Consider the following 24,788-nt stretch of genomic DNA (forward strand, 5'->3'; position numbering starts at 1 on the left):
AATTAAACAAGTACCAAATTAACTCAGCCAAAAAAAAGAAGAAAAAAACAGTTTTAATGATAATCAAATATTGGTTTACAAGGAAAGATACTTGTAATTCCCTAATAATGAAATAATAATAATAATAATAATAATAATAATGAATTTTAAAAGTTTTTATTTGGCTTTAAAAGGTTAAAGCTTAGGTAATAATAGATTTAAAAAAAATAAATTTAACTGGCTTTAATATGATGGATGTTGAGATCAGTATTGATACAATATGGAAAAAGAAAAGGCTGATGTTAGTACGTTTATGAAATCAAGTCACTAATATTTCTGTTCTAAACTAAATTGCAATGAAAGTGAAAGTAAAGTGACCTAAAAGTTCAAATTATTGTTTTTTTTACAAGTATCTCAAGTTCTTAATGATCTGATACTTAAGAAAAATTTGTTGAAATAATAAATTTGTTGAAATAGTCATCATCAAAGGCAGAAACTTAATTTTAAGCAAATACACAGTTAATAAACAGTTAAAAGTTGAAAAAAACTGTTTTAAAAAGTATCTTCTAAATCCTTTGAACAGCTGTTAAGTAGTGATCTAGATCATGGTATGGTACTCTAAATATATCAAGTGATTAGTATATTGTATGTGCGAATTTTAAACAGCATATAATTTGATATCAGTAGTTTTGGTTAAATAATTGTGTTACTACAAATCTGACTAGAAAACTTGTTATAAAAACTAGAATTTTATTGACGATTGAAAATGGTTAAATTTGAATACCTGTGATGCGTGACAATTTAATTTTCAGAATGGCCAACAGAAGGGCTCATAATCACTTGTGTGTCTCCTTACCTCAAGCTCTCCATCTTTTAGTTGGCTATTGAGAAAACAATAAAGACTTGTGCTTAAATCTTGGTATAAAAATATGCAATCAAAATTTAGAGCACTGTATTAAGTTTTAAGTATTATGTGACAATCGCAAAATTTTTAAAGAAATACTGGAGCTATTGAAAACAGCATATGTTTGGGTACCCTGAAAAAGTCAGCGGACTATAAAATGCAAATTTAAAGATGAGCAAGAAGATGTGATTTACTTGTTGGAGGATCACCGAAAAACAAAAATTATAGATGGAAATGTAAACAAAGTGTGAAATTTGTATGGTCTGACCAACTATAAAGTGGGCAATTAATTGCTGATGAAAAGATTAAGATTCTACTCCAAGAAAAGACCTGAATTGTGTCCTGACAAGTGGATCTTAATTTTTTGCACAAATATATAGTGCATTACCAAAAATTCTTTTAAAAGTGAAATAATTGGTTATAGAATTAGATCATGAATACTGTGTATTCTGACCTTCCACATGCATCGAATTTGTCTCCAATGATTACTTCTCCAAACCTGAAGAAATGCTCATTAGACAAAAAATCAATTTAAATTATGAGATCAGCCCTGAGATAACATCCTATTTTGAAAAGTTGAACAGTTACTGGGTGATAATAGAAACGTTATTCACCTAAGTGTATGATTGCAAGGCTACATTGAAAAATAAAAAAATCTGAAAAATCTTGTGTTTTGTCAGCCTGAGAACTTTTCCAAATGACCCTCATAGTTTATTTTCTCCTAACCATTATTTTATACTTCATCTCATTATACAATATTGTAATAGTCTTTTGATTTGAAAATACTTTAGTTGTAATTTATTGAATGACATGACAATAATAGAATTTTCTGAAAACCAATTGTAAAATATGGCATTATACTGCTGGATAATGGGTATTTTCTTTTTTGCTCTAACCACAAATAATTTTCTCTTTTTTGAAACCCAACAATCAATTTTGTTAACGCTAATACAATTTGAAAATTTTTTAATTGTACTACCTACAGTATTGAATTGCACTGTAGGTAGTATTTATTAGAGGTTATCTCTAAAGTAAAGACCATTTCATTGTAAAAAAAGTTATTCTGAAAACTTTATTAAATAATTTTTATTTCTCTTAAACTACATACCGTATACTATTTCTCTATATAATCGCCATATGAATTAAGACATTTATCGTAGCAATATACCAGCTTCAATATACCCTCATTGCAGTCTTCTGCTGCTAGTCCATTTAGCCACTGATTAACAGCATTTTTAAGCTCATTATCACCCATGAATTGCTTACCAATCAAAAATTCTTTCAATTTTCCAAACAAATGATAATCAGAAGGAGCTATGTTTGAACTATATGGTGGATAAATTTCCCATCCAAATGTTCTCAGTAAATCATATGTCAGACCCACAACATGTGGACGTGCATTATCATGCAGCAGGATGATGCCCTCAGTCAGCTGCTCACGTCGTCGATTTTGAATGGTGCGCCATAACTTACATAGAGTTTTGCAGTAGGCTTCTGCACTTATAGTTATTCCACATGGCATGAAATCAATCAGCACTATGCCAAACCAATCCCAAAAGACTGTGGCCATCATTTTGTGTCTATATGGCTGTGGCTTGACCTTTGTTGGTCTGGTTGGCGATTGAGGATGATGCCTTCACTTGACTGCTGTTTTCTCTGTATGTAATACGAAATCCATGTTTCATCGACAATAACAATTGAATTAAGGAACTTATCACCCTTTTCTGTGTAGCACATCAAATCCCAAAGTAGATCCCATTAAGATATGTGGCACCCATTGTGCACAAACCTTTCTGAAGCCTAAATGGTCATGAACAGTGCAATCAATAACAGCTTTGAAACATCAGGAAAAAGAAGGGCCAGATTGGAAATTGTTGAGTGACGATCTTTTCTGATTTCATCACTGACACGTTTAATAAGTCCTCGATTATTATCGAGGGCTTCCCAAACATTCTTCATTTTGCACATTAATTCTGTTATTTCGAAACCTTTCACACCATTTTCTGATGTTTCTTTCATTCATTACATTATCACCATACACAGCAACCAACTGCCTATGAATTTCAACCAGAGCCAGCTTAACATTTTGATGGTTTAAAAAGCGTATGACTCCACGTATTTCACAGTTGGCGGAAACATTGATTTTCTTATTCATTTTATAACGTAATAACTCTCATGTAACCAAAGATACTACAATGCAACAACTTACAGACAATGCAGTGTGTACATTACTAGCATGGTCATGAATGACAAGTTCGCCAACCTTAAGAAGAGAAATTTTCCAGCGCTCTTTACTTTAGAGTTATCCCTTGTAAATATTCTGTATAAAGAACTGAATTGAGGCAAGAGGATTAGCATATCCATTTGAGCTCATTGTCACTAACTTTTGGTTTATAATTCCTTTCTATATGTCTATTATTAATTGTAGGTACTACCATTGGAGAATAATATGAAGACGCCACAAGACTTTGGTGGTTTGACAGGTGTTCTCAATACATCAATGGTTTTAGTTGCCTGTTTATATACAGCTGTTGGTTTCTTTGGTTATCTTAAATATGGTGAGAAAGCAACAAAAGGAAGCATCACTTTATACCTTCCATCTGAAGATATGTAAGTTAAATGTAAATTACATTTTTTTAATCATTTTATACTCAATAAACTCTATTTTCCATAAATGAATTTTGTAGATAATCATCTAGTAGCCTTATAATATTTACAGTATAATTATTTTTAAATGCTTAACAAAATTTTTTTATGTGCAGTAATTTTAAAATGTTTAACTTTTTCATAAGTTATATTTCTGTTGAAATAGCCATTTCAAACAATTAATCATAATAATATTAAATGATTGTAACAAGTGTTATTTGAAATTTAACTTACGTCCTGTGAAAAATGACCAAGCCGTATCTTCTAATGTTTTAAAAAATAATTGTTAATAACAAATCATGAAAAACATATTTTTCATAAAACTTTTCTATATTAGCACGTTAAGCGCTCCTTTTATTCCATCTCCTGGACCCCAGAAGCCAAGGTAAAATTATTATTTATAAGAATTAAATATCAATAATGGTTACTGTACTGTTTGGTTAATGTACTGTACTGTTAATGTTACTGTACTGTACTGTTTGGGGGGTTTTGTTATTTTTACCTTCAGAAACATAAAATAATAGTCTTGGTCATTGGTCCCATTGACATGCTGACCAAATTTTGATCGGAGATGCTAATGAGGTGGATTGGTCACATAATTTTTTATTTTACATAATATTCAGATTATTTCAAAACAATTTTCACAATAGTTAAAAAATAATTTAATTAAATTACCATTATTTATTATGATTATTAGATTTATGATTTATTTTTTTCTTAAGATTTATTTATTTGTTTAAGAAAAAAATAGTCTGTTGAGAGTATATACAATCTTTGATTAAATTGTTCGATTTACAAAGAAACAACAGCTTTCAATCTATATATCCTGTAGGTAACCAAGTTGAAGTTTCTATTGGAGTAGCACTAGTATCACTGTTTTGAGATTGATTATTTTCACCATATTCTGTGGGTAGAATATTACAAGAAATATCTTCTACCCTGTCTAATGATTTGAACTGACATGAATCTTCAACATCTTAAAGATCACTGTCCAATGAATCAAATTCAGAATCACTATCTACTCAGTCCAGGCAATCTTCTACAGTATATTGGAATCTGAAAGAAATAATTTTTTCTTGATACACAGCACTTTTGTGCACATGAAGGCCCTAGAATGTCACTCATTTTTTTTTTATAATTAGATAATGTGTAATGAAAATATAATGATTATATAATTATGAAAAAAAAATTACAGTTTAAATAAACACAAGAAAAGGTGAATGAAGTATATAATAAAATGAATGAGAAAATGAGTGTAAAAATTACAAGCAACGAATAATGACGTATATAAAACCCACCAGACAGTATTACACTTCATACTTGAATGAACAGTGCAATAGTATTAGCTAGGACACAGCCGGCATGCTTATCGCTAGGCAGGCACCAGAATATCACCAATCAACTTGAGACTGGCCAGTCCTGCAGGCAGGTGGCACATTGGCAACAATATGACTAGCTGGTCTTGAAAGCAATGAACCTGTTAAAGTTATTTTATTTTTTTTTAAATTGTTCCTTTTTTATTCATCACAAACCTCTTTTTTGTATCAACCTTGTACTGGATGTTGGCAATCCGCATCGCAATTAAAATTTTATTTATTGTAGTTCAAGATAATTCTATACTTATAGCATTGTATCAATTACTCAGATTTTTCCATCAAGAGTTCCTGCCTGTTCCAGGTCCAAGACTACTAAAGTTTTCTCCTGAGGAAACACAAATGAAGGGCCAAATCTCTCAGGATGTCGTTATATATTTCTCAAATAATCAAGTTTCTTTTGATTTTTGTAATTTCAGATCTTTTTTTTAGTCTCTGTAACATTTCATCATTCATTAGATCATCAGTATCAGAAATCTTGGTATGCACTGGTAGATCTAATTCTTAAAGACCTCTAAATTCTTTGTAGTAGTCCACATTCTTGCATCCACTCGTAAAGCAGTCATGGAGACATAGAACCTTACAAGCCAAAGCTTAGTTTCTTCACTTACAGAGGCAGCTCATCCCTGTTTTAACAAACATTTAATTTTTGGAGACTTGATGATATATGTGTTTTAATGTATTGTAATTACATTAATTAATGTTTTTAATTTTTTTTATTTTACAGTTTGGCACAGTTAGTTAGGATAATGCTGGCTGTGGCTATATTCTTCTCTTACTGCTTACAATTTTATGTACCATTGAGTATTATATGGCCTCCAATAAAAAGCAGAATACATTCTGAGAAAAATCAGCAAATTGCAGAACTTTCGCTGAGAACATTCCTTGTACTTCTCACATGTAAGTTATTTTTTAAATATTGTTTTTTCAAATAGAATTTTTTTTCCTTACTTGAGAAAGTAATGTTGCAGTTGAGAGAAGACTGTAAAAAAAAGTTTTTGAAAATATTAAGAAAAGAGAAATTTAAATAAGTGGTAAAGGAAATTGCTTGGATTTTTTTTAATTCTATATAATTTAAATAATATTAATATAGAATGAATTATAAAATATGTGAAATAATGATAGTAATATAAAATAAGCAGTAACTATTCCCTAACAACAAAGTACAGTTCATCTATTTACTCATATGTACAGTCATTGAAATTTTAAATGTTGTCATACTACAATGAAATTCCAAATTGGGCTTAAACATGTAAAACTATTCAGAAAAATATGAGTCACACAAACAGATTTACAACTTAAAAATATCAAAGTTCAAACAGAACTGCTTTCACCAAACTATATCACACCTTGGTTTGGTTCTTTTGTTACCTTGCCTTCACACAGTTATTCAGACAGCATGTGAAAAAATTTAGTAAAAAAAAAGTTTACAATTCCTTTAAGTAGTAATGTGGATTGATATCTCTGTCAAAGTAAATCCTAAATTAACTCTTTGATTAGTATTTTAGGGTGTTAAGTAAACTTTCTGTGGATCTGTTTCGTATAAAATAGATTACATTTATTTTTTTGTTAACTCATTGGCAGACAGGATTTGGGAACATAAAATAAACAGAGCATACTAAAATATTTAACCATGATTCAGTCATTTTTTTAAATGTAAGTTTAAAATAAGGTGTAAAGGAATATTTTGCAATATTTTTGGGCAGCCATGTTGTAGAAATTATCTGATATAATTAGTAAATAAACAAATTTTTTTGTTATTACTTCAACAAAAAGGAAAATATAAAATTTTATATTTACTATATTGAGTACAAAAGTTAAAATACTAATGTGTTGATATAAGTGTAAACATATTTTATTACTTTTAAATCATGTGCGTCCTTTAAGGGCACACTAGGCATATTTGATAACCCGGTTTGATGCACCCGACTGTTTGCTGCAACTGCTAACTAACAGTGCACCACTTCCTTGTGGACTGTATCTGTTATGCAGCATTGCATTTGAAGTTTAAACTAGGATGTAACATATGAAGTATCTTAGGCAACAGTGTATCAATTGTGTGTAATGTGTTATTTCTTAAGATCATGCATCTGAATTCAAATATTTTATTAAAATTATTATTTTACTGCCTTTTCATGTTTTAGATTTTTATGTGTTTTTTTTAATGTTTTTAGATTTTTAATGTTGTTTTAATTTTGGTTATATTTCACACTTAGCGTTCCATATATAACATGCCTATATGAAATATTGCCAATATTCCATATAGGCATTTTACTTCATTTTGATCTTTAATGTAAATTTTAATTGTTAATTTTTAATTATTTACTACAGTAATTTTCTGTCCGGGCACTGATAATGACACCTTGTTGAGACGAAAAAAGCATCCCTTAACATTGTTTTTTATTCATTCATTTGGTCTTTCCAAAAAGAAGAAAGATAATTAGGAAAAGGAAAAAAATCTTGATTGGATTATATAATGGAAGAGTTTGTCTACAATATTTACCCAAACTGATTACATTTAATGCTGATGGCTCCTTGATACTGTTTTCCAATCATTTAGTGCACTTACTAAATAAACAAGGGACAACTGTTTTGAATATCTTAATTTCATAAATATGAACTAAACATCCAACAGATTTCCTTAATTTCATTCAAATCAGTCGTTAGTCTATAGTAATATATTACGGAAGAAAAAAGAGAAGGAACATCTGGAATGTTAACAGATGTCTATCTTTAACAAGGAAGCTTTGTTTCGCATCTATTGAAGAAACTAAATAATTTAAGATTTTTTTTTAAATTGTTTGTATTTACCCTTAGTTTTTAATTAAACATTGTTTGAAATTTCATAGAATTTATTTTAAAATTATTTTTTTTCTTAATATTTCAAATATGGTGGTAACATATGAGGGATATTTAGAAAGAAAATGTACAGTCAAATAAAAGTCCAAGGGAAATCATTTTTTTTTTCCATTATCTGTAGCATCTGATACCTACAACTTGATTTGTTTCTGTTTAGCAGAGGAGGCGATGTTTCGCTGGTGAAAACAGTTCTGAAACGCCACCCATTCTTTCTGTTAGAAACATTCGGAGATTAGGAAAAAAGCATTAACCATCTTTGAACTTCATAAATAATTTTTAGATTTATCAAAAACTGTTTTTGATGAAAAATCTACAAAAATTAGTCAATAGCGATATAGGTGCTGGCAGTATATTTTTGATCTTTTGTAAATCTGTAGCAAAAAGTAATTTTTTCTTATCATGATTTAATAAACCAAACAAATTAAGAGAAAAACAATAGTAATTTTGTTAACACACCTTTATACTGAATACGTTTTAGTAACTAATAACAGATTATTTTCCATTCCTATTTATATATGTCTGTGTTTTAACATATTAGATAGCATGTGTAATCCTAAAATATACATTGCTGCCCAAAGAAAATAACCAACAGTATATTTTTATCAAATTTTATTTCTTATTATTGCCAGTATTTTAAATAATTATATTTAAGCACATCAAATTTTTACGGAAATATCTTTGTTTTGTTTTATATAAATCTTTAAAGAATAAACAGTATGGAAATGTTGTATATTTGTAATAAGTATAATCATTGGTACGTCCATAAAATTGTAGTGTGTCCATAAAATAATAGTGGGATCTCAATGTAATCACAGTTTTAAAATGAAGCATGATAGAGAAATAAAGTTTACCTCTAAATGAAGAGAAACCGTTTTTGATACTTAAATTCTAGTACCATGGCATGTGTACTGTGTTACAAGATCAGTAGCTGCATGAAGATCAATAGTGATCATGATTGATTATGGTGCAAAGGAAGGTTCAGTGTGTTTTGTGACATACAAGTTCAGGCCAGTTTTATTTGTTAGGCATAAATATCATCGTGTATTCAATCATATCACAGTATTCTTGTGTAGTGAACACAGTATGTTCACTAAAGCCTACTGATGTGATCCAGGATGGCCTTCAGGATCTGATGAGATTCTTGTAGCTGAGGGAACAAGTTAGTTCCCTAATAGCCTAAAAAGATCAGTGTGGAAATGTTATGTAGTTAGGCATTTCAACAAAAAAAAATACCTGCAGTGTCAGTAGATTGTGATCTACTGTTAAAAAATGACTCTTCTTTACTGGTTATAAAATTCAAGTGTTTCATAAGATTTATCCACAAGGAAAGATTATACTATTTTAATTCACTACAGATGTTCTGGAGAGCCCCAAATCATGATGGGGAGTTTTTAAATAAGATTGTTTTCAGTGATAAACTACATTTCATGTTTTGGGACAAGTACATTGGCATAATCCTCAAATACGAGATACTAAACCTTCACATGTCATTGTAGAACATCATTATGACAGCCTGAATACTAATATATTATGAACAGTCAGATGAGATAGAGTTATCAGTCTTGTTGTAAAAACTATTATTGGAAAACAACTTTCTGGGTACATTAGAAGGGTATGCAGTTCCCCATATATCAGAGAATTTCATTTTCCAGTTGGACAGTGTTCCTCCATATTTTTCTGCATTCATTTGGGATTACTTAAAACAAAACATTTCCACAACGATTGATGCATGAGAAGAAAGGATAACCTGGTCTCCAAATCTTACCCTTATAGATTTTTATTTGTAAGATTAGGTAACGCAATTGCTATCTGTTCAGGTAAGATATTTGAACCATTTAAAAGAACAAATCACTGAATCACCATTGATCACCATCACCATTACTTTATGGACACATTCTGCCATTTTGATAACCTGTTTATCTGTTGTTGAAAAAAAATCAACTTTTAATAACATTATATTCTAACTTTTAGAAATTCAACATAAATTTGTAAAAGTTTTTGTGTGAAAAAATTAATATAATTTTTGTATGATAATGCCCTATGTGCATCAATGCATGTTCTGTTTTATACAAGTTATCACAAAAGAATTAAAGTTAGCTTTGTTCCAATTTTATTTGTTTATGTTATTTACTGATTTTTGTAAAAAAAGAAAGTAATTTTTTCTAGTGAAATTATCAAAAAATAACCAAATTTAACCTGTCAATTCTGGATTATTAGATTTCTACCATAATTATGGGATGTAGATAACAGCTATTATGGTTTACCTTGCCTCAGTCTTGTGCATAGAAATTATTACTTGTAAATTAGAGAAAAGATTATTTTGTAAAGCACTGTAATGCATGATTTGTGATATCTGTAGTGTGTATTTTCTAAAATTACTGTTTTATTTGACAAAAAAATTGTTTAACTTATTTCTACTTGTTTGTTTCAGTTTTACTGGCAGTTGCTGTACCTAACTTGGGTTCTGTCATATCTTTAGTCGGTGCAGTGAGCAGTTCAACACTGGCTTTAATATTTCCACCAATTATAGATTTGGTAACTTTTTGGGATAAAGGAATGTCAACTTCGACTATAATCAAAGATGCACTGGTCATGATTTTTGGATTACTCGGATTTGTGTTTGGCTCTTACGTCAGTCTTTTAAATATATTGTCACCTACAAGTTAAACAACACTGCATCTACTCTCTATATGTAGGGGTTAATTTTCTCCTATGTTATAAGAATCTGTAATAATACTGCTTCCTTCTACAGTGCACATGGGGTATTAAAAGTTGCCAATTAATGTATTTAGTGAATGGTTACCGGTCGGTCTTACGGCCACAATGTTTAGAAAATAATTTTATTATTGTTATTGTTGTAGTTTTTATGTTATTATTACCATCATCATAGCTGTATTTATGCTCTAGTTGTATATATAATTTGACGTGGTTTTAGATAATGGAATCGTGTCACAGAATATAATATTTAAGAAATTCAGATTTCAAGTTGATTCTTGTTGGTGTACCAAAAGCCACCTTTAATATTAATTTAACTGAAATATTTTAAACCAAAAAACATTAAAAATACACAAAATTTTGGTCACTTCCTTTCAAGAATTAGGATTTTGAATAATTTATGAAATGCAAAAATTTAATTTAGGACAAATGAATTTATTTTTTTATCGTAAAAAAATACATTCATTTTTTTATCAGTTTACTTTATAATTTTTTTTTATAATATTGTATATTAAATGCCTATAATTATTTATAATACAGAAAATTAATATCAACATAGTATAATAAAAATATGTGTAATGTGAAAATTATTATTATTTAATATAAATGTTTATATTAAACATTTTTTACAAAATTTCACATACATAAATATTTAATCCTTTCACTATTCATTAATTTTCAGCTAAATGCCTTACCGATTGCATTATTGGGCGAAAAAAATATTTTAGTAAATTTTTAAAAAATTCTTCTAAACATTAGTGTCACTAAATTTATTTTTCCAAAATATTGAAAAGCTTTCAATAAAAAAAGAAATTATCCAAAGAGTATTTTCATGTTAACCGTCAAATTTCCAACTGCACTGAATTTTTATATAAATGTTAATTGTTTTAAATATTTTTCTTGTTTAAATTATATTAAATTGAATTAGAAGTCAATTCTTTTTAACTCTTTACACATTCTGTACACATGAACTCACTTCTAACATATAATTTAAAAAGATCTTACAAATAAACAAACTTCTTTCTCCAAGAGATATAAATTAATGTCCTTTACATTTAAACTTTATATCTGTTTAATTTATTTATTTACAACAGAACATCACACAATATTAATATTTGCTACAAAATACAAAACAAATAAATTAAATTCTAAAAATGTTTTTTACTCCCATTAAAGAAAAACTTAGTTTATACTATTAATAATTTAGGTTTCACTTTATCAATAATCTGTTTTCACATATCGCTATCAACATACACTAATGAATATTGTAGATAAAACATTGTATTATGTATAAGAACAAACAGAATAGTAAAAAGGAATCGTAAAGAAATATAATACCTATAATATAATATTGCTGTTTTATAGTTTGATTAACTCTTGCAATATTTCATAACATCCAACTTAAATGCTTTAAGACAAGAAATAATCATTTTTACCTCAATCATAATTATTTAATAATTTTATGCCTGTATAAATATAGTTTAATTGGACAAAAGTAGCGTTTGTTATTAGGAAACTTTGCAGCTGAATGTTTAGTCAGTCGTCTAGTTGCTAGTCTTGTAGTAGGGTAATACATTATAATTGCATACCTGTTTAAAATCTTTAAAACATTTATCCTAATATTTAAAACAACAGAATAAATATTTCAAAATAAGCATCTAAGTATAATTAAATAAGGAAATAAAAGTTGTTGAAAAATCTTATTGTATGTAAATAAAATACAAATAAAAAATCTAAGAAATTACACCTTTTTCCCTGATTGAAAAAAGTAGAAATTCAGTTAATGGAATTTAAAATATTTTTTTCTCATTTAACACTAGAAAGGTCAGTTGCATTTTTCTTTAATTTAAAACATAAAACAAATATTACTTAGTCCACAGAAAGAATGTAAACAAACAAAAACACTATAAAGTAGGAACAGCTATGAATTCAAAGTATTATTTCATTAGCCGTCACAAGGTGGCAACACATGTCAGAGAATTAGTTCTGTTATTTTTATTTAGAAAACAACCGTAATTAGATAAAGCACCATAAGGAGAAGAAAATTTGTGGCCATAGATTTAAGTCGAACAAAACCAATTAAATGATAAAAATAAAAATTAAATAAAAAAGTTTAAAGGGTGGTAAAAGGTAAATGCAACTAAATAGATTATATAAATACATAATACATATAGTTATTTCATAAACAAAAAAAAAAAAATTATAGCAAACTGTGGAATAGTTCCAATTATAAAATATAAAGTGAACTTAAATTGTAGTATAAATTAGTAGTTATTATATTTATCATCTTGTACAGAATATTTTTTACTTAGGTGAAATAATAAAATGTTTATTATGTTTGTATAAACAAAATTAATTTTCCAATATTGAATATGTAGAAACGTTTGGAAATGTTCTAAGAGAATAACTCCTAGCTGATGATTTATGGCTAAGAACATTAATATGCTTAGCTGTTAAATGTATCTTACACATTATTTCAAAAAGTAATAAATTTTGTTTTTAATCTTTTTAAATATTTTTATGTAAATTTGTAAAAGCTATGATGGTGATATTGATATTGTAATTATAATTAAGTAATTAGGAATTTTTTAATGAAAATTCTATTTAATATTGTAATATATAAGAAGTATTCGTTTTAGCCATTAGTAATTTGTTAAAATAAATTTTAATTATTGGTAATATTTAATTATTATTATATATAATTATATGATCATTGAAAGTAATAGTTTATGATGTCCATCATAAATAATGTTAATTTTAAAAGTTATGAGTTTTTGTGTCTTGAACAGTTGTTTAAAAAAGCTTTTGCACAAAAGATGAGTTTGTTCAGTAAATGTTTGTGGAAAACAATATTTTTATCTTATATCAAATAGGTTATATTTATTTGTATTGTTTACTATAAAACAAACTATTTTTTATGAATTAGTTTATACTTTGTTAAAATTATTTTACTGCAGTGATCACCACATTATGTAACATAATAAAAAAGTATGTTATGTATACAAATTTTCATCTCTATGCCACCTGGATAAAACCTCAGGAAAATTAAGAAATTTTAAATTATTTAATTGTACTTAGTACTTAAATTCTATTTAGTACTAATTTATGCACATATTTCATCATCATTTAGTTTTATATCATTTTATTTCCCATTACGCACAGTTAACTTTTTTTTACAGTTTTTATAAGGAAAAAGTTCATTGTTCAATCATCTTAATTTTGTAAAAGTTTATAACATTGAAATAAATTTAATAAATATTTGCTAAGTGAAGATGGATCATTGGAAAGGAAATTACTGAGTGGTTTAAATTAGCTCTCCACTTCCTCAAACATAGTTATATTCTGATGAGATATAATAGAAGTTCTGTTTATGAATACAACAGCAAGGTAACTAACACAATCAACCTTTGATAAGCAGTGAGTAGTAGAACAATAAATGTTCTACTACATTTATTACAAGATTAATTTTTGAAAAAAAAATAATCTTTTTAAGATATTTATATATGTTTCTATAAATATAAAATAGTATATATATATTTACTTTGAAAAATTGTGCATCTTCTATTATTTTTGAAATAAAGTATTATACGTTTTTTTTTTAATTTAACTAACTCTTTAATTTAATCTTTCTTTAAATAACTGTCCAATTTTGAGAATACTATTTACGATTTTAATTTGAATAAAATACATCTTTCTTTTTGCTTTTAAAATGAGGTTGATGTATAAGTATCCATGAAGAAAAAACATTTCTTTTATGATATTAAATGAGAAAAAGAAATTATTTAAAAAAATTTTTTATCTGTATTATTCTCGAAAAACAATTTACTACCTGGCTCTTAGATTTTTATGTTATGTATGTCGATTAGAAAATGCAAATAGTTCATTTTGCTGTAGTGTTAAACAGATGATAAACATTTCTTCAGTTAAATAAGAATTACAGAAGCAAATATACTGAGATTATTGCTAATAATAATAGTAATTTGTTCAGAATTTAAACATTTGTAATTACTAAACCAAAACAAATTTTTATAATAAAATACTTTTAAAAACTTAAACTATTTTCATTTATTTTTGTGACTTATGCTGCTGTTTTCATACTAGTACTAGTGTTATTTGGTGATACTACTGGTAGATTTTTTTTTAAATTATGCAAACATTTATTAAAATTTGGTTGTAAAGTAGTACTTGTGATTTAAAGTAAAAAAAAAATCAGATGTGGTTACCACATGACTTCCTTGTAGTATCCCTATTAAATTACATATGTACATTTTTTGCTGCACTTCATTTGAGAGCGAGATACAATCCTCCAATTTTTTAATAAAGTGGACAGTTAAACTATTGCATTGTGGTGGACACCACATTGCATCACATCTTTTTGTGGTGTACGTATCAGCATTATATTAGTTTATATATTAATTTTGTTTCTTGTCGCTCGAGTAGGTATGTGGTTTAAGTGAAAACATGTCGAATCCGTAACCATGCACACATCAGTTCTCATCAGACTTCATATACATATATTGTATAACTTTTTTTTTTAATTTAAATATATTAATTTATTAATAATTATTAACCTCTGATTATAAAAATTTTTGAATTAAAATGAAAAGTACATAAAATTTTATTTCACTAATAACTTGTGATTTTTTTCACATTCTTTTTACTGTTGTTATTGAATTATTATTAATTGTTAAAGATTTTTTTTCAATCAAAGGTTAATAATTATTAATATATTTTAATTTTTAAAAAAAAGTTAAAAAATATATGTAGATGAAGTCAGATTGGAACCAATGTGCCTTCCCCTTGTAAAATCCAAATATTTCATTAATTAAAATTTTATTTGGCTATATAAAATTTCAACAATTTACAGCTAATTGTATTTGAGTTATGTGGGATACATACGTACATATAGACGTCATACTGAAACTAGTTGAAATGGATTCAGGGATGGTCAAAATGGATACTTCCACTGGAATTTAAAAATCGAAAATTTTCACGATTACAATACTTCCTTTACTTTGTACAAGGAAGTAAAAGGTGACTTTATTTTAATAAAATCCACCAGCAGCATTATTCACTAAAGATGTTCACAAAGATAAATAAAAGCAGATTAAAGTAAGTTTTTAAAAGTGATTTGTTATATAATTTTGTTCAGTTTGTCATTAAAAAGCATAAGTTTTAAATCAGTGTCATTAACGACCATCATGGGCAAGAATATTAAAAAAAAACAATCTGTTTTAACCATTATTGTAAAGTAAACATATTCCTGCTAAGATTACAATTATTTTAATTTGTTTAGTACTACAAAATTTTTCCATAAATTTAAGTAGTTTTTTCTACAATTAATTTGACTGATTTGGTTTTAAAGTATGTAACTGCACATAAATTCTGTTGACCTTTAACAATATGAGCTCAAAGTTTTATTGCCATTCATATCTCTTTTCAGTGATTTAGTTGTTACATATTTTACAGAATTATAGGTAGTAATAATAATAATAATAATGTTTGGAAAAATACATTTAAAAAATGTTTTTCTTTTGACATTATTTAAAACTGTTTATTATTTTAATTTTAATGGTAATAAGATTATATTGTTTTGTGTTATATGTAGTAAATAGCTGATTTTTTAAGTACTATATTATTTTATATTTATTATCATAATTTTATATTTATTGTTGTTTCAGTATTTTGTAGAGTAATATTTACATTATTTTTTTAATTCTATTTATTATGCTTTACTGTTATTATGTAGTTTATATATAATGGAACCTCTGTTTCAAAAATATTAACTTAAATTGTATTATCATTTTGTTCACTATTTGGACAAATAATTTTGTTGAATGAAGTGAAAATAGTGTAATATTCATATTGTTTACCATTATTGACATTTCTTGATTAATATCCCTGCTTTTATAAACTTTTTCTTTTAATTAATGTTTCAAAATACTTGTACTTTACTTGAACATTGTCACATACTAATTTTGCATTTATTTATTTATTATTTTTAATTTATGTTTATCTGTAAAGAATTCAAGGTCATCATTCCAGTCAGACAGAGGTTCTAATGTAATAAATTCTAGATTTAAGTTTTATATAATTTTGATGTGATTTGATTGTATAGCATTTCAAGAGCAAGATATATCTGTCTAATGAAATGTTATTCCTATTATTTTATTATAAATATGTTCATATTTATGCATTTAGCTGTTAATATTTACTGTGTTATTTTTGTTGTCTTTCATTTTAATTTTAAGTAAATTCAAGTATATGCACATAAATGATATTTGGTTGCATTCATTAATTTATTACCAATAAATATAATTTATAAACTCCATTATGATGATGGTAGATAAATTATTAATGGCCTTTACCAAAAATTAACTGTGTTAAAATTAATAAGTATTATATGCAAATAATAATTTATCCATTCTTATTTATTTTTAAAGGATGTATTAAAATTCTTGCTAGTAATCTTTAGTTATGTCACTTCTCTTAATTTGTACATTTTTAGCAATTTCACCTTTATGTGTAGTATTTGTTATGTAACATAAATTTTGAACTATTGAGTTATCAGCTGTAAAGTAGCATTCTTACAATCGTGATCTTTTCCTTTGTGCTAAATTACTGCAATTTAGCCTGATTCATGTGCGTACAGAAATATGGTGTTTAATTTCAACTTTATCACATTTGATATTCTTCCCAATTTTACTTTAGAGAAGTTGAATAGTTGACCATTTTAGGAAATGGTGCATATTCTGCATATGTAATGTATGCTAATTTTCATGCTGAAAATTAGCATACATTACATGCATTTGTGAGACTAGTCTGAATTATAAAGAATACCTCAAGTTAATATTTGTTGTGATCCTGAGCTTATATTTTGTTAGGTATGTATTTTTTCACCTCATGGCATATCATTAATATATTTATTTTTAAGTACAAATTCATTTTCATCATCTGTGATATATATATGGTAAAAGGTTTGGGTATGTTCCAACTGATAAATTTTATATCCCTTTTGTTACTTGTATTTTACATTCAACATGATAAACTGTTGTAGCAGCTGCTTATCTTTCATTCTATTTTTAGAGCTTGTTGATTAAAAATTTCATTCCAAAGAAAAAAAATTCTAAATTTGTAGTGCAGAATAAGTCAAGAATCATTATCTCTTGGCACTGGTTTTATTTGTAATTTCAGTCCTCACATTTATTGTTATATTTTTTATTTAAATTCATTCTTACTTTAATAAGTACTTATTACTTAGAAAATATTTACTAACCTGTAACACGTTGAGTGACATCATACTAAATTCTGCCAAGGAACTGATGACAGGTTGATGTATGAAATGTATATGATATTTTAACTGTTATTTGAGTTCAGGCAACTGGCTTGGATTAGTTTGTGTTTTGCTGTCACTTGGAAAGGTTTTTTTAATGGTATTGTTAAATAGCATTCATGGATATCTCACAACAGTAATTTTTAACTTACTTTTTTCAGCGAGTTAAATTTTTTGTCCTTGCTTGCAGTTTCCACATTTCTTGTGATTATTTAAGTTTATATTTGTTTTTTTTATATTAAAATAACATAATGTAAACATAAAATACTATTTTGACCTTTCAGTGAGATGATGGCCTAAAAAAATAATTACTAAATGGAAAGTGATCAAACTGTATGTGGTACAGACTGAAGACAAGTCCTATATTAATAATTAATTTTTTCATTTTACAAAATTTATTATTTACTTCATAAAAATTGTGCTTCAGAGCATAAAAAGCTGGTAAAAAATTACGATATGATATGGAGGTAAACTGTGAAAAAATGTAGTTCACCATGATGGGTGACATGTTGACGAGTCATACCAGTTTTATATGGACATACAGCTCAGGCTTAAATAATACACTTCTTTTCTTATGCCTTACTGAACGTGTTATTTTTATTTATGGTACTAACCTGATGGGATAAATTTGATGTTCTTTCTCAAAATCTATGGAAAAAGTTTTTTAATTTTATTTTTTGTACTTATAAGTGTAAAATAGTGTACTGGAATAATGTAGTCATTATATATATATAAAATGATGAAAACATTGAGTATTATGTTTAGAAAATTGTAATATTTTTTTTTATAAAACTGAATAAAATACCACTAGATGTAACAAAATATATAAAATGCTACAATTTCAATTTGAAGAGACCAGATTTATAAATTAAATTTTTCCCCTATTAATAAATAACCTAATTTAAAATGAGTTAGAATTATTAATTTTTTATTATTATAATGCGAATAGTTTTTTTTAGAAATTTATATTGATATTCAATTACATGAAAGAATAATATATTATCATGAAAGAAATAGTTAACCATTATTAGTATACAGTAAGTATTGTTTATAGTGACCAAAAACTTGTTTCTTGTTTGGTTTGGTATGCTGTTAATACCAGTAAGTTTTGTTTATAATGACATATCAAATATAGTGACCAAAAACTTGGTTGGTTTGGTATGCTGTTAATACATAAATTCAGTATGTATATTGTTTATAATTACATTATTGTATTGACATATTGGTTATTATGACTTATTTTTTCTACTGCAATGCAACATTCTATTGCTTAAAATGATGGATGGGCATGACTAGTCAGTAATGTAGTATATCTACAATGTAGCTACAGAAATATTTTGACAGTTAAAATGAATCACAGTTTCCTTTTTACCTGCACATATATTATAGTTGTCTTTCTTATCTTATAATGATGGATGGAAATGACTGATCAGTAACGTATTACAGTAAGTATCATTTATAGTGACATCAGATATGACATATCGAATGTAGTGACCAAAAACTTGTCTCTCTGTTAGTTTTGTATGCCTTTAATACATAAATGCAGTATGTAAATTGTTTGTAATGACATCGGTAGTAGAAACTTATTTTTCCTACTGCAATGCAACATTTTATCGTTTATAATGACGGACAGAAATGACTCATCAGTAGCGTTGTTTATCTTACATTGTAGTTACAGATATATTTTAACAGTTCCTTTTTTCTTACATATATACTGCAGTTTTTTTTGTGTACCATATTATTGTAAACTGAAGCAGTCACATTCAGTTATTAATTTTTTGCTGTGAGCATATCATATTGTACAGGTACATTATTTTATTTTATGTATCCTGTGTAATTATATAGTAAAATCACATAGTAATTTAATTATGACTTCATGAAAAACATTCACTATAGAGGAATTTGTATTTATTGTTGTGTAGTTTTGTTTTTTATATATGCAGAAATAAATTATTATTATTATTATTGTATTACAATATCTATATAGATGGCATATTAAAGTAGTACCACTAAGCTACTTAAACATTGGTTATTGTGACTATCAGTTATAACAACCTAAAATCATCAGTCCCTTGGAGTTGACTGTAAACGATATTTACTGTATTTATAGTCTTATAATGAATGGTAACCATCTACAAACATACATTATGTTATATTTACTTAAAATTTATCTTCATAATTGAACATGTTACACCTTTATGTTTTGCTTCTCCTTGGTTAATAACATATTTCCTCTGTACATATTATTAAGTTTTTAGTTGGTAATTTGATTAGATTAAGTTTGTTCAGTTGTGTTCTCACATAAATAGTATTTATTAAATATACTTTTAGGAAGAAATTAAACTAAAAATATTAAATAATAAAATTATCAGTGTAGATATTTTACTGTGATTTTGAATGCTATTTTTGTAATTGTATAATATCAATTGATGACAATAATAATTATTAAAAATAATTTAAGTAATTCATCTAAGACAATAAACAATTTTCAAAGATTTGAATATTGTTAATATTTTTACTATTATTAGATAACTTCTGCCATAGTAGATCACCATTATTATATTTATTTACATGTGTCCATGAGCATATAAATTTATATTGTGTCGGTAAGTCACTTCCTTTTTTAAAATACTTTTATTTTTTCTCCTTTTTATTTTTCAAATAGTTTTGTAATATAAAATAAATTTACTGCATTAATAATTACAGACAGTTTTATTTATCTGCTTTTCCATGGCTATTTAATCTACTGGAACTAGCTCTAGGTACAAATAGCTGGATATAAAATTACACATTTTTACATATGGATCTAAAACTTAAAAAAATTTTAATTTCTCAGCTATCATTTATAAAATGTAATTAGCATAATTATTTATCATAAACTCTGTTATTTTATCATTCTAATTCCTCATTGCGATTTATTTTTCCTATATAAATTATTATGTTTCAAAAAGATAATTACCATGATGTAGACTTTTAACACTAATGGTAGATACCTTTAAAAAGATAAATGTTTTAAACATTATCACAAAAATAATCAATATGGAGTAATTAATTAACAGTGTGGTGACTTATCATACAATCTAATAAAACAAAATAGTAATAAAAAAATAAATACTAATAATAATGTATGCTTCCAAATTATGATGTAGAAAAAGCTCAAAACAATTATACCAGTGTACGCAGTTGCTAACATGTTTTGTTTAGTACATTTGCATTGTGGGGTAGTGAGAACATCAGTAAGCTTTCACTAATATTTAACTACTAGTTCTTGTTGTCTACCCTCTAATTCTTTTTGTTTACTAAACTAAGATTCTCTTAATATTCATCATCTTATTAATCTTGGAAAGAAATTACAAAACCTAATAAAACTCAAAAAGGTTGTGGTTCTATGAAGTTTGCCATTAAAAATTAATGCGTTTAATATTTAAATACCTATTCATAAATTTAGTTTATAATTTAAAAATTGTTATAATTACAAAGATGTTTAGTACACAATAAACAAATAGCAATTGATTAGCAGTTCTCGAATTCCTTTTGCAAGTGTACATAAATGTTATCAATATTTTTCAAAAAAAGAAATTTAAAATAAATTATTGTTTATCTAATAATACTAGTGTTATCATAAATTATAAAGCACAAAATTTGTAATAATTGTGTTAAGGAAATTAATAATGTCATCATGTTAATTGCTAAATAATTTTTGTCAAAATTGTCTGAAAAAATAAATATATATAATTGCATCAGTAGTCATGTTTATTTGTTTGCAGTAGAGGAAAATTCCTCCCAAATCTACATTATGACTAACACAACAATTATCAGAATCTATTTATGATGGTCCCAGACATTAATAATATAATACTATGAATAGATAATATAGTATATTATATTACATTATACTGTATTTTATGAGGGCCATTCAATGATTAAACAAACATTTTTAGTAAAGGAAACACATAATGCAGGCAATTGAAAATTTTATAAGTGTTAGTTGGCAACCTTTTGAAGTGTTTAGTTAGCTGTTCAGTTAATATTTACATAAACATAACCTCTTAAGTCTTAGTTACGATGGCGTGTCCACTTGAAGAAAGTACTTTTGAATTACAGCATTCTGTGATCCATTACTTTTGGAAAGTGTACAACTGTCAGAAATATTCTCTTGGATGAACAAATAATACAACAGTAGTTGCATGAACCGTGTGTTTTTATGTATGGGTTGATAAGTTTAAAAGTGACCGCAAAATTGTGACCAATGAGCACTGCTCCAAGTGTCTGGTAACTGTGTTAATTCTTGTATCCATTCATTTACTTATCCAAGAAAACAGACAACTTAGAGTTGAACAAATTGCTGAAAAATGTCAAGTTCAAAACAAACTGAACTACCATACTGTTTCATCACAAAGCCAAAAGATTTCGCATTTGCACCGAACTCAAAAATTGTTTCAAAAGGTATTTTTTGACAGGATTTCAACCAGTGATGAAAATTAGATACATAATTTTGAGCTGGAGTCCAAGCATCAAACATGCAATGGAAATACCCTGAATCGCCTGTATGTAAAAAAATTCAAAACACAACCATCGGGTGGTAAGGTCATGTTAACCATCTTTTGGAGTGCCCATGGTCTAATCTGTGATTATTTGAAGGAGCATGTGCTATTAAGTCTATACTACTCAGTCATGATTGAAAACAAAGTCAAGCCCAAGTTGAAGAGGAAATGTCTAGGATAGTGCGGTTCTTCTTTAAGACAACGTTCGACCTCATATGGCACAACTGATGTTGGAAACTATTGGCAAAATGGGTTGGGAGCTCCTTCCTTATCCTCCTTACAGCACTGACTTTGCCCCTTCATATTATTATCTTTTTGGTCTGATGAAAGAAGCTTTGTGTGTTATCAAGTTCAATGATGATGGAGAGGTAAAGAAAAAAGTATAAAACTGGCTTAGAGATCAAGGTAAAGAATTCTTCACGGAGGGGATAAGAAGACTTGTAAAAAGATGGTATAAGTACAGAGAAGTAGGTGGGATTACATGGAAAAGTAGACAGAAAAATTGTATTTAATAAACCATTTTTGTTGTACAGCTATTTGTTTAATTACTGAATGACTCTCATATTATACTATTATTATAGATAATGGAAATTAAAATTCCTTCAAAAAACTATTTGGGCAATTTCAAATTTAAAAAATGATTTTACAAGGTAGATCAATTAATTTAAATTAAACCTTTAATGACTGCTTGGGTAATAGAATGTATCATCTAATATAAAACAAGTTTTCAAAAATAATTCAATGAGTATAAGAGACTAATAATAGAATGCATGTTCAGTTTTTTGTAAGGTTTTGTTCCGTTTTTTGCATGCTTGTTCAGTTTTTTGTAAGGTGGATAAGGCAACACCTCCCAATCCATTTTCTAAATAGCTTCTCCTGTTTTTTAGCAGTATGGCGATGTTATCATGCAAAATAATTTTTAAGAAAACCAGGTCATTTGCTCCTTATTGTGAATTTCACTTTACTTTCTACCATGTGAATAGTATTCACTGTTGATTGTACATTGTTCTTCCAAATAATCAAAATAAATTGGCCTGTGTATAATCTCAAAACACTGTTAGCATCACTTTGCGTTTCTCAACCTGAGGGTTATGAACCCTGTATCGGTTGATGTCTAGGCTTTGAATCTTTTCAAGAAATATGTGAATTTTTTCATATATGTGTATGATAATTTTATATCTATTATGCTTTTTGTTTTGTGCTTACTTGAAGAGTAAAGAAAAATTCTTCAATTTACAATATAAATAACCCTTATTTAGAATATTTGGGATATTTAGAATTTAAAGGTGGTAGTGATATAATGCAGCCAGCATAAAATACTCCCAATGTTTCCTCTAATTAGACAAATTTCTTTTGAAACAAGGAAATGTAAACATTTTATGAGATATTTGAAGAGTTTGTTCAAAAATAAAGATACAATTTTTCAGGGAAAAACTTTTTTTTTATTTCTTATCATAATCTTGTTTCAAGTTTGCATACTTAGTTCAATGATGTTCAAGCTTTCAATTCCATTCTTATATTAATCAGTCTTCAAAATAGACAGATGTTTTGGCTATAACTTGTTCAATTCATATAAATCTCTTTCCAGCAAACCATTTCTTTACAATTGTAAGCTGATAACAGACCAAAGGTGCTAAGTCTAGCAATTAGGAGATCTGGAAGAATTCTGTAGTGTAATTGTTGGATATGCTGTCACAATTACAGAAAAATGAGTTGGTTCATTACCTAGACATTAAATGTGGTAGTTTGCCACAGGCATGCAAAACGAAAATGCCCAACACCTTTCCTGCTGATGAACCAATGTTTGCCTTCTTTGAAAGGCAACAACCCACTGCACTGCAAAATCCACTGTTTTGAATGTTTAGTGATCTATCAAAGTTTCACAAACTATTATGAAACAGTACAGAAATTACTCTTGATTACAACAAACAGCTGTAAATTATTCTTAGAAATGTTTATTCATTCATGCTTTCTACAAAATGTGAGCAAATTGGCACCCATCATCTTGCACATATTTTTCACATATGTAAACAACTCGTGTAAAAATATGATGCACCTATACAACTGAGATGTGTACTGTGTTAGAAATCTCAAGTGCTTTCAATATTCTATCCTCTATCACCATATCATGGATTTTTAAAAATTTTCTACCGCTGAACTTCTTTGACAGGCCATCCAAAATATTCAGTATTATTTACGCCAATGTGACCACTCCAAAATAACCAACCTTCTCATCATAATATTTATCTAACTTTGCTTTTGTTTCCTGTGCAGTTTTGCCTTTCAAAAGAAAATTTTGATTGCCACACAAAATTTTCTTATTCATTTTTTACATGTCAATACGTAAGAAACTCAAACAACAGAATTATAAAAGAGTAACTGAAACTTAGTGTAGTTTACTAGCAGAGTTGTGGAAACTAAGAATCACCTCAAAA

The 24,788-nt window shown here is 27.2% G+C and overlaps 1 protein-coding gene across 15 annotated transcripts in view; it reads left to right on the plus strand.

Moving 5' to 3' along the window:
* The window catches only part of LOC142326158 (proton-coupled amino acid transporter-like protein acs), an 84,584-nt gene extending 64,280 nt beyond the window's left edge, over nucleotides 1-20,304 (plus strand). For all 15 annotated transcript variants that reach the window (XM_075368391.1, XM_075368392.1, XM_075368402.1 and 12 more), the window contains 3 exons: nucleotides 3,312-3,493; nucleotides 5,630-5,802; nucleotides 10,193-20,304. In XM_075368391.1, coding sequence (XP_075224506.1) covers nucleotides 3,312-3,493; nucleotides 5,630-5,802; nucleotides 10,193-10,428 — 591 coding nt within the window. In that variant the 3' untranslated portion in view covers nucleotides 10,429-20,304. The remainder of the gene's footprint in view (nucleotides 1-3,311; nucleotides 3,494-5,629; nucleotides 5,803-10,192) is intronic.
* Nucleotides 20,305-24,788: the final 4,484 nt, after the last annotated feature.

Source organism: Lycorma delicatula, chromosome 6 (genome assembly GCF_047948215.1).
Source record: "Lycorma delicatula isolate Av1 chromosome 6, ASM4794821v1, whole genome shotgun sequence".
Classification (NCBI taxonomy): Eukaryota; Metazoa; Arthropoda; class Insecta; order Hemiptera; family Fulgoridae; genus Lycorma; species Lycorma delicatula.